At 38.3% G+C, this 11,443-nt stretch overlaps 1 protein-coding gene across 2 annotated transcripts; it reads right to left on the bottom strand.

Annotated features, from left to right (window-relative positions):
* Positions 1-4,604: 4,604 nt before the first annotated feature.
* LOC146322765 (uncharacterized) lies at positions 4,605-10,685 on the bottom strand. Of its 2 annotated transcripts, none has more exons than XM_084724051.1 (8): positions 10,014-10,685; positions 8,185-8,347; positions 6,691-6,751; positions 6,540-6,607; positions 6,301-6,403; positions 5,420-5,538; positions 5,156-5,301; positions 4,605-5,068 (listed from the first exon to the last, which is right to left on the bottom strand). In XM_084724051.1, exons 2-8 carry the CDS (start codon positions 8,314-8,316, stop codon positions 4,960-4,962), a joined length of 738 nt encoding a protein of 245 aa, XP_084580177.1. In that variant the 5' UTR covers positions 8,317-8,347; positions 10,014-10,685; the 3' UTR covers positions 4,605-4,959. The 2 variants fall into 2 exon arrangements, with proteins under 2 accessions (XP_084580177.1, XP_084580176.1); XM_084724050.1 differs by having other exon boundaries at positions 4,607-5,068; positions 8,185-8,303.
* Between the last annotated feature and the right edge of the window lie 758 nt (positions 10,686-11,443).

The following is an 11,443-nucleotide window of genomic DNA, read 5'->3' as shown; positions in this document are numbered from 1 at the left end:
GTCACTCAAACTTTTGTCCCGCCCCTGGCGGCTGTGACAGACAAGTCACCGTCCGGTTGGTTTTTCTCATGGGTTGTCTGCATACCTAAACACTGTGAACATCTGTAGGGAAAAAAAAACACAAGGCGTGAGCGAGTTGGTGACATAATATACAATACATAACATGCTTTTATACATCTCTAAGAGACCTTATGAAGCACTGTATACTTTCAGTTAGTTAGTTTTTGGTGTAAAATGTCTTAACCTGGCCCCGGTTGTGTCTCCCTCTTGAGTATTTTAATCAACCATTCCAGTAGTTGGTAATTCAGAGGGGAGCTGTTTGGGTAAACATACTACACGAATTAAACAGCAGATGGCGGCATTTACTCATTTACTCATTATCGGCAGGAGATGCGGTTTCAGTTTTACAGGCAAGGATGAGTTCAGTGTTTGGTGACGCATTAAAATACTAAATAAAGTACTACAAGTAGAAATGCTACACAGTAAAACACCCAGTTTCCAGTAAAAGGCCTGTATTCACAATTTGGCCAGATAAGAGTGTAGATGCAATGAAATATAGGGGAGAGCAGGGACTAATGTAATGAACAACTAACTTTTTAACTTCTTTTATCTTTTTCTTTCTTATCTTTTTTATCTTTTATCTTCTATCTTGAGTCCATAGCTGAAATGAGCCCAATACCAACAATTTTGACGGTTACAGAAAGTAAAAGGGAAGGGATGAAAGTAACACTAATTTTTAAAGATATGTTTCTGTTCTGCTCACCATATTTGCAGGAAATGCCTCAGAGTGAGGAAGATCAACAAAGGTTTCACCAGTCCAGATGTGTGTCTTAGGTGAGGCTGTTTTATGTGAGACTGTAAGAAGTAATAATGCGCTAGGGTGAGTTTGACACATTGGACCAATTTCTGCAACAGTCACAGTGAGGTACTTTGGCCATAACATAGTGTTAGGTGACAGAATAGTCATCTAGCACGACCCCTGCTACCCACATGTGGACATTACAGATCCAAGCTGAAATAGCCTGTAGTTCTTCATTAACACTAACTCCATCATTGTGACAACACTGGATGCAGGAAGAACAACAGATTTTGCAGCATTAGAACTCTGTCAGTATAACACACACTAAGGAATTTAGTGTTTTAATTGACTATGTGTACCATCAATGCTGACTGGATAAACACACGAAAAGTGCCAAAGTTGCCCTTCAAATGAAGGAGTGGTTAATCTGTCCAATCTTTTGATTACATGTGAAAAAAAAAATAATGCACTAATTGCTTGCAATTAAAATGTTCAGTTAAAGGAGAACTCCATAATGTTTACTTTAATAAATCATAATATGACCATGATATGACATCAGAGATCAGATCAGAGATTCTGTGGCAGAATAACAGTTTTGTTTGCCGGTTTCACATCAGATATCAAATTAATGCTGAAATCTCTGAAAGAGTTTGTGTCTGTTGATGAGTCATAAGAAATCATTAATAATCTTGTAGAAGACATACATGTTTATAACAGCTAAACTGAACAAAATGTTAAAGGAGTCTGGCAGACAGTAAGACAGGCAGTCACTGAACTCAAAGACTCTCCAGACACTCCAGAGTGTGTATTTTCAGAGCAGTGGGCTTTTTTTTTCATGACAACAGGCTGAACTTTTCATCACCTGACAGAGTTATGAACAGCTGATCAACTGACAGTGGAGGACTCATCCTCACTTGTTTTTGTCAGCTGACCATGTTGTGTTCATCCTGCGTTCCTGCAGTGTTTCACTTTGCTCCCCGAGTCTGGGGGAGCAAAGCTCATATATTAAATGAGATTTCAACCTATTCAATAGACTATTTATGTTGTCAACTTGCTATTTGGACTACAGTACTCATTTCTGCATGCTCAAGTCCTACATATTGCTCCTTTAAAAGTGAAAATTTCTTCCCAGGCTGGAAAAACAAAAATCCTCTTTCTGCACTTACGTCTTCTTCCCTGCAGTGGAAGAATAAAGAGGAATTAGTTGTTAAATAATCAGGCATGTATAGTAACACAAACAATGTATAGACAGGTTTCTTGTTTACAAACATGACAGGGTGTGCATGCATTCAGGAAGTGAAACTGCTTTAGTAGCTGGTCAAAAGATTATAGTCAACAGATGTAATCAATGTACATTTGTACATGGTTTTGTCATCCTTGTTGACTCAATGATAAAATGCCATTTCAGAATTGGATCTTGTGATGGTTACATCAACAACCAACACCGCACAGTGTTTGTAATGTTCAAATAAATCACACAGTTTTTTATTTTTTCAGAGATTTTGAGTCAGAACCTGTTTTCTTTCCCATGCTGCTGCTGAGTTGACTGGCCAAAGGGGGGGGGGGGGCTTAAGGCAGCTTTTTAGACTGAAAGACAGGAAGTGGAAGTTTCCAAATCCCAGGGCTGAGCAGGGGAGCTCTGAACTACAGAGATTTCAAGCAAAGCAGCATGCGGACATTTCTTTTGGAGTGTCTGGGTGTATTGGTATTAAATATTTCTAAGTATTGTCTGTTTTTCGGTCTTTAATAGTGGTTGGGTTTATTTTGGGTTTCTAAAATGGTATGGAGTTTGGTTTCCTCCTGCCTTTAGTGTGTAGCCTAGCCAATGTGTGTATATATACAGCTTATTTTGTGTCATTCAGGAGGTCAGGTTTATTCAGTTTAGACTTCGGTTGCCGTATTGTTGCTGTGTTGATTGATTTGGATAAATGAAACCTTAAAGTTCTAAAAATTAATTAATGTCCCTGCCTTTACTGCTTGGTCCCTAACAGATGTGTTTCTTTCATATCCTATCAATACATTACATAAAACCTTTATGGGTTGCTGACATGTCCTGTTAATTTTGCTCAACGTATCAGGTTTTGCTGGTTATTGATCCTGTTTGTCCTCCTTATTTGTTCGTATCAGGAGCATTATTGTAATATTGTTGTCTAATTAACTCAAAGTAAAAATGTATGTTTATGATAAGGCTACTTTATGGCCACATTTAAAATAAATTTGATAGCTACTGTAAATATTCTATACAAAGTATGACACACATGTGACGTAGCTCGGTCTGGGACACTGATGAATGTTGCAGCTGTCAGGTAGCAGAATTTTCAGTTCAGCAGATAAATAATATTAAGGATGCACAATATTGATTTTTTTTTTTCAGCCAATACGGATAACTGATAATTACGGGCTTCTCATGGCCAATATTGAAAAGATAACCGATAATTGCACATTTTTGTATTTTCAAAAGACGTTCATATAGCTAGGGACGCACAGTAAATATTGGTAGTGATTAAATTATTGACTGATATTGGCCTATCACAACATATCAGTATATATCTGTACTGGCAAATATTATCCAATAAATACTGGCTCTAATAATGTCTGATTTGATAGATAATGTCAAAGTATTTCATTTGACTTGTGTTCTATAAATGTAAAAGTATGTTTTTTTATTTTTTTGGTGAAAAAATAAGTGAACATTTGAATAGTCAGAGTTGTTCTTTGTTTTTGTTGTAATAGTGATGTCAGTCAGATTTGAAAAAATCCATATTGTGCTTCCTTACATACAGCATACTGTTTATGGACAGCTGAGGGAAATAAGGGCCAAGACGTAGTGAGCAAAGATCAATGATTTGATATTTGATATATACTTTTGACTGAACCAAATCAAACTGACATCACTATATCACAAAAAAACAGCACTTCTGACTCTTCAAATGTTTATTTTTTCTAGTAAAGTTCATCGTCCTTGGGCCTCATGGCTGCTAGCAAGAGAAAACACACAGATATATTGTCACACACACCACGCAATGGAGCAAGCTAGTGCACCGACACACACACATACAATTCTCCTTTAACTTGAATCCAGTGATGTAACTCCTACACCAACCTGATACTGAGTTATGAGTTATGTTATCTTGCTGGAGTCAAAGGTTGAAGTCAGAGGGGGGTTTAGTCGCTCTTGCAATAAAATTACACAGAAAAGCAGGTGGCCAACAACACCAAACCATATTCCCATCATTTGTGACACTTACCTGGACTGGAGGAAAGTCAGGCCCTCTTCTGCCTTCTGGATAACAAAATAAGAAATCATTTGTGTTTTAGATAATGCAAAATGCACTAACAACAAAGGCAGATTATTAGGTGACAGCTGGATAAATAATCCTGCTAAAAAAATGACTGTATTGAGATTTACAGTAATAATATATTTACTGTAAGTTTCTCTCGCCAATTAAAGTATACAGCAAGTTACAACTGTAAGCGTGTCTTCATTTTAGAGTAATCACGCTGTAAAAAACTACAGAAAAAGCATTTTACAGCAATAATGCTGTGAAAATTACAGAAATTCATTACAGTAATGTTAACTTTGACCAATTTAAGACTACACTTAAGAAGTAAACTTCTTCAATTTTTAATTAAAGTTCATTAGCTCTTAGTTGCATAAACTCACAAAGGCTTTGCAGCTAGTTGATTTACTTTTAAGTTTTCTGTGCCATGACAAGTCAAAACATCTGCCTTAAAGGCCAGTTCTTGGATATGATCACTTCAACCAAACATATCAGGACATACACATTCCCATAACAGGGAGAAAGTAAACACATTTCCCTATTGCATTCATTTTTTATTATTCCACTTTAGGTAAAAAAAAGAAAAAAAACTATAACAGTAGTGCAAGGAGGGATTCAACAAGCTTACATTCATTTTCAAACAACCGACTCACCATAGAGACTATTATGTGCCACATTCAGGAGGACAATATAAAAACATACATGATTTGTAAATGAAGTAGGTTATCCAATCCCACCATCAGTCAGCTGAATCAAGTTGTGTAGCACCTTTTCACAGTCATTACAACATCAGTTCATTTAGAAGCAGGAGACTCCCGGGGAAACCTGGTCCGTCCAAATGTCAGGATTCACACACACGGACGCGTTAGTCTGATTGAGTCAGGACACAAACTGTGACACGAAGGTCACCGCCTGGTGCAGGTCGTCTGTCAGCTCCTCCGGTAGTGACAACACCACAGATGTTAAACTTTGAGTTATTTCTAATATCCTAAATGGAGAACAGCATAGGTCGTTGTCAGATTGTTGCTGTATTAGTCATCATCTCTGCCAACTTAACATTTGGATTTGAACTCACCAGTTGATGTAGTGAGCAGCCAGCTGAGGCTCATGCCTGGAGCCTTCCTCTACCACCAGACACTGTTTCATCTGTTTGAAGTTGGCCTCAATATCTTTCTTTATCTCAGAGAAAGCCTGAATTCCTCTGAAAGAGCTGATGACTTGCTGCAAAAAAAAAAGCAACATTAAAAAGCACAGTTCATAGTGGAATGAAAACATACAGGTTGATGCATAATAGAAAAAGAGCTAGTAAAACATGATAGCTATGATTTATTCTCCTTACATATATAACCGAGAGCTGGTGGGCGATGTATTTATGACTTCCAAGGTGCCTGATATCTTCTTCTAGCTGTTGACTCAGCACCAGAAGCTGGTTCAGTTTGGCAATGTGGAAGAAGTACTCTGTAAAAGATGTTTCAGCTTGCATTAATTATGTTGTTTTGGAGAACAGGAATCAGACAGGAAGAAACAGTTGACAAACTGTACATAAGAGAGCTACAATTTGCAGATCTTGTTTTATGTTTCACTGTTGTCATGTATTGGTTCAGTTCCTGCCTTAGACGGTTTGGGTTTGCGCAACTACTGTGCAGTATAAAAATACTTCATTACTCATTTCTAAAGTGCTACATTCAAAATCTATCAGCAAAAAGTATTATCAGCAAAATGTGTTTAAAAGTACTAATACATGTACTATGTAAAACCCAAATTCCAAAAAAGTTGGAATGTTGTGTAAATTGTAAATAAAAACAGAATGCAATGATTTGCAAATCAAACTTAGAAACTTTATTGTATTTTGTAAATAAACTCTCATTCTGAATTTGATGCCTGCCTATTGGAGTGAAGGCACACATTTCTACAGCTGATACCTCCTAACCTGAGCACTAAAGGCCAATGTGTATTTTTTAATTTGGGGTTAACTATCACTTTAAGAACAGAACAGGATGGTACAATTATTCAGATTTTTCAATTAGAAATAAACTACCAGCTTTGCACTTTTTTTTTTTTTTACATATCTTGAACTGAACTCCAGCTAGCATAAACAGCTAATGATATTTTACATTTCTTTCTAAACTCATGCATGCTTTGTTTTCAACAACAACACATGCTTCTTCCTCCAGACAGTGGATAAACTTATGTCCTTCTCTCCTCAGCTGGATCTCTTACCGTCCATTGGCGGCCTCTCTAGCATGTCCACTGGGCTGCCTTGAATGAGGAACACCTCCACACGAGGAAACATTCCTGATAAACCCACCATGTCCAGGTAGTCCTGAGGAAACACATGAACCCACTGGTTTCTGGTACAGCATGCAGCGATTTCAAGCTTTTTTAGGGAAATGTGAAGTAAACGCTCTGGTATTTTATTGCATGCTGTTTCATTTGGACAATAGCATTAGATGTGATACCTCCAGCTGTGGCATAGGCTTTGGTAGATGTTCAAGGCACTGCAGCATCTGGTCAAGAATCTCTGATCCTTAAAGAATATAGTAACAAAAACGTCAAGCATGCAAGGGCTGTCCAGGTCAAAGAAACACTTTGACACTTTATCACACTGACCTTGGGCCTGGAAAGTGTCCGACTCCTCTGGGCTGCAGCCTTGTCCTAACTGCTCCTGGAACTGAGACATAGAAACTATGAATAATATCACAGGATGAAAGGAAGAGCATCAGTACAGAGGGATTTGAAATGTTTATGAACGGAAGGACAGACTACATCATTATAAACAACTGTTTATAAGTGTTGGGGTGTTGAGACATATCATGTTTAAAGGGATAGTTCAGATTTTTTGAAGTGGGGCTGTAGGAGCTTCTTATCCATAGTCAAGTGTATCATCTATAATACATGGTAGTCACCCTGTCCAAAAGTAGTACATTGGTTAGCTTCTTACACCAGTCCTTCAAACTGGGGGCATGCTGACCACCATGTACTGTAACTAATACACTGAGTATCGATTTGTACCTCATACAACCCCAGTTCAAAATATCTAAACTATCCCTTTAAGCTGGCAACGATACCTCAAAGATGTAAATGGACCAGGAAAGGGGGAATTTGATACTTGTTGATGAAGGCAGAGCCCAAATATGCGTGTAACATGTAACAGTAAAATGTGTGAGTGTTTGGCCTAACTGAATTATCTGGATTATTGATCGTGGCTGGTAGCACCCTAAATGATTTCAAGGCACTCAAATTAAAGGCAATGAGCAGAGGCACTTGCTTAATTTGTTTTGCTGATGTGTGATTAACAAAAGAAATATTTTGTTTAAAACTAAAGAGAAATGGATGAAAAACAAATTAAAATTGATGGACAATGCATGTGCAAGTCATAATTGTGTTTGTATGGCCATTAATTGTTCATCAAGAGCATTTCTTGTCACCCTCATATTACGTGATGTATGGCCAACATTAGCTGATATAATTAATGCAGTGCTAATCGACTCTCCTTTAATGGGTGTGTATTGTGCATTACTTGATACATTATCCTTACAAGGTGTTTGTTTACTTTGGCTAAACTGATGGAGCTACACATGGGGCCAATCAGTTTTTGATGAGATTTTTACTTAAAGGGACACTTCACCCCAAAATCAAAAATACATATTTTTCCTCTGGGTCATAGTATTACTCCATGTAAACTGTTTTGGTGTGGGTTTCAGAGTTTTGGAAATATTGGCTGTAGAGATGTCTGCCTTCTTTCAAATATAATGGCACTAGACGGCCCTCGGCTTAGGCACTCAAAGCACTCAAACAGTTTTAGGAAAAAGTCAGCAGCAATGTCTCTTTTTTCAGGAATCATGACCTGTTTACTCAAGATAATCCACAGACCTCTGTGAGCATTATCTTGAGTAACCAGGTCATGATTTCTGGAAAGAGACATTGAAATGTCTTTTACTGGTGTTTTAGCACCACAAGCCGAATGGCATAATGTTCCATTACATCTGAGAGAAGGTAGATATTCCAGATATCTTCAAAATTCTGCAACTCACACCAAAAAGTGTCAAATTTCACTCGACATTTAGATGGAAACCTGTGGGGGAAGTGGCACATTTACATTACCTGCTGCATCTGTGCCCTGATTAGGAGGTCCAGCTGCCCACACAGACACAACATCTCCAGCCCCACCTGCTCTGGACTCAGCTGGACAGGCATCACAGGCCTCTTCACCTGCAGCTCCACTGAAGCACACATCAACAACCAAATCAGTAGACCTGTCTGACATCTTAATAAATGCAAACACAGCGAAAGGTTGTGTATTATTTTCAACTGTTACACCCTTATTAGACTTTATGTGAGGGTATTTTAGTACACAAAATTATAGAGGGAGAGGAATATTATAGAGGGAGAGGAATATACTAATTGTAACACTGTAGGCAGATAATGTGATTGGTTAAAGAAGTAAGCATCATTCTTGGCTACTCTGTCAATTGTATGGGACCAGCCAAAGAAGGTGTGTCTCAAGTAGTATGTGATTTCACTTTAGTTTACAGTGCAGTTCTGTTGCAATGTGTCCATAATTACCCTCTAATAAAGCCTAATAATAGTCGAACAGGGGGAAAATAAAACACTATCCCTACTCAATTCATCCTAAGCCCTGCCTTTTCACTTTGCTGTCCAATAACAGTTGAGCAAGCTTGGTACCTCAGTTAACTTCAGTTAGCTAATGTTAGCAAAATGCTAGGTATCTAGCTGGCTAATCTACAGCAATCATTAGCTGCCTAGTTAGCTAATGTTTTGCTAACAGCAGCTACCTCAGGACATGGATATATGTCACTTTTACAGGAAAGGTAGAAAGTTGACCAAAGTACCAGGCCCGCTCAACTATTATTGGACCAGGGAACAAAAATACATCCCCTTTAGTTTACAGTGCAGTGTTGTTGTAATGTATCCCTAACTGGCTCTTCCTAAGCCCCACCCCTTTTTGCTTCACTCTCCAATGACAATTGAGCAAGCTTGATATCTCAGTCACCTTTCTCGTGTCCTGTTTCCTGTGTATAGGCTATGTGCTAGCTTAATTTGTTTAAAAAAAAAACACAAATAAAAAACAAACAAACAAAGAAAAACAACTAATTTTAGAAGATAGAAGATGTTGCTGGGAGATCTGTAAAAGTTACACAGATTCACATCTTATGTTAGCTAATGTTAGCAAAATGGTAGGTAACTAGCAAATAAATCTACATCAATCAATATTTGACTAGTTGGCTAGCGTTTTACTGACATCAGCTACCTCAAGATGTGAAAATATGTTGCTTTTACAGGGAAAAAGTTGACTTAAGTCTGTTCAACTGTTATTGGAGCAGGGAACAAACAGAGGCTGGACTTAGTCAGTTACCATCTAATAAAACCTAACATGGGATTAACAGTTATGTTTCCCTAATTACCCAGTAACAAAGTCTAATAAGGGTCTGATAACAACATATTATTTATGCTTTTTATCTAATTTATTACAAAGTACAGCTTACATCTTATTAGTGTATTGTAAAATAAAGGGTGACACTCAAAATTAATGACTGCCGTGAATCTTTACATCGCGATATAGGTTTTTGAGAATCGATACAATATCACAAAACATAATATTGCAATACACAAGTGTATAGATTTCTCTGACACCCCCATGGACTACAGTAAATTACTGCAATTAACACAAAGGAGGAGTTACCCAGTGCATTTACTGTCTTGTGAAGGGTCTTTGGCTGATAAAAAAAATTAGGATGTGTCCTACAGGTCGAGGGAAGGATGGAGATTAATGACAGAAGGGGAGTGGTCAGTGTGTTGAGATGAGCCCATTCCTCCTCCCAGAGTGTGATTTAATCCAGACACCAGGCAGATTTCAGCATAAAGCTTCCACAAACTGGAATAAAAACGAGGGATGTGATTTAGGGACTTACCTTTGAAAGCTTCATGGTAGGCGCACGGCTGACAGAGCGGCTCTGATGTGCTCACTGCCATATCTGACTGTGATTATTATCTCACTGTTCTCCTCAATGTGTCCCGCTGCCGAGAGCCATATGAAGCTCATGAAAGCAAAGGCAACAGAGGAAAATAGACAGGTTTGTTTATTTTATTGCATTTGGTCGGAAATATCTATAGCAAAGGGTGCGTTCGAGTGTCAGCCGTTCAGTCAGGGTAAATAAAAGCCGACACAATGTTTCTTCATCCGTAACTCGTCGCTTCCTTACAGGTGACGATGCTCACACGCAGCCGCAGGGTGAAGAATAACACATCCTTTTCCTCCGGTGGATCCATGGAGCTGCTAAAGCTTGATGTAATATTAAAAAAAAAAAAACACACACACACACAACAATGCCCACGCCCTTTGCAACAGCAGCCGCGCAGTCACAGTCTGGGATTTGCAGTTTTGAACGCCCCTCACACCCCCTCCGCTCACACACTCACTGAGGACCAGGCTTTCTCAATGATGTCATGTTTTAGAGATGAAGCTCACAGCATCACTTGGTGGGGATGCAGGCAGGTCTTAAAGCACAGGGGTTCTCCACGGGTTTAATCCTGGACTAACCAAACACAGACCTGACTAAAGTGGTGGAAATTAACCAAGTACATTCACTGCTCTCATTTTACATGAGTTGTAGTAAAAAAAAAAAAAAAAAGACTTCAGTGCTCACAAAAGGTTTCAAAGGCTCAGATTTGTTAAGATCTGTGTTTCTAAGCATTTCTCCTTTGCCAAAATAATTTATCCACCTGACAGGTGAAGTATATAAAGATGATTTTAACAGCATGATCATTGCACAGGTGTGCCTTGGACTGGTCTCAATAAAAGCCTGCTCTAAAATGTGCAGTTCTAACTTAGAAAAATAAGATTACCGCCCTGCAGTCATATTCCTCTGGCAACCAGTCAAGTTGCAGTTTACATCCATGTATGTCCAGACTCACAGTGTAGACTGTGAAGGGATTTAATAAAAGGTATTAAGTGTATTTATTTTTTGGTAGAACAGAAGTTATCTCTATATTGACGTGTGTGATTTCAGTGAATATTTTCCAGCGAGAACTATGCTCTCTTCGCTTTAAGACTATTTTTATAGAGGAGTACAGAGACCGACAAAGCAGAACATTTATGTCAGTGAAGTTGACCTTTGACCTTTTGGATAAAAAATATCACATCACTATATCCAACTAGACATTTGTGTGAAATTTTGTCATTATTAGCATATCAAGTCTTGAGTTATAGCCAAAAATATATTTTATGAGGTCACAGTGACTTTGGGGATTTTTCTGGGTGAGGTCAGCAGAGGTCACAGTCAGTGGTGTTTGTTGGCTTGGCTGATTTACAGTCCCATTTTGCTGCAATAAACATCACTGA

The sequence above is a fragment of the Lutjanus erythropterus genome, chromosome 8 (genome assembly GCF_056507025.1).
Source record: "Lutjanus erythropterus isolate fLutEry1 chromosome 8, fLutEry1.hap2, whole genome shotgun sequence".
Classification (NCBI taxonomy): domain Eukaryota; kingdom Metazoa; phylum Chordata; class Actinopteri; order Lutjaniformes; family Lutjanidae; genus Lutjanus; species Lutjanus erythropterus.
This window is presented reverse-complemented; position numbering and strand designations above follow the sequence as displayed.

Excerpts from the sequence above, each read along its gene's own strand:
- LOC146322765 (XM_084724050.1), bottom strand. The coding sequence starts at position 10,074 with ATGGCAGTGAGCACATCAGAGCCGCTCTGTCAGCCGTGCGCCTACCAT. Across the intron at positions 8,304-10,013 it reads CTACCATGAAGCTTTCAAAG|TGGAGCTGCAGGTGAAGAGG; the intron begins GTAAGTCCCTAA and ends TGTGTGCTTCAG. Across the intron at positions 6,752-8,184 it reads TCAGGGCACAGATGCAGCAG|TTCCAGGAGCAGTTAGGACA; the intron begins GTAATGTAAATG and ends TCTATGTCTCAG.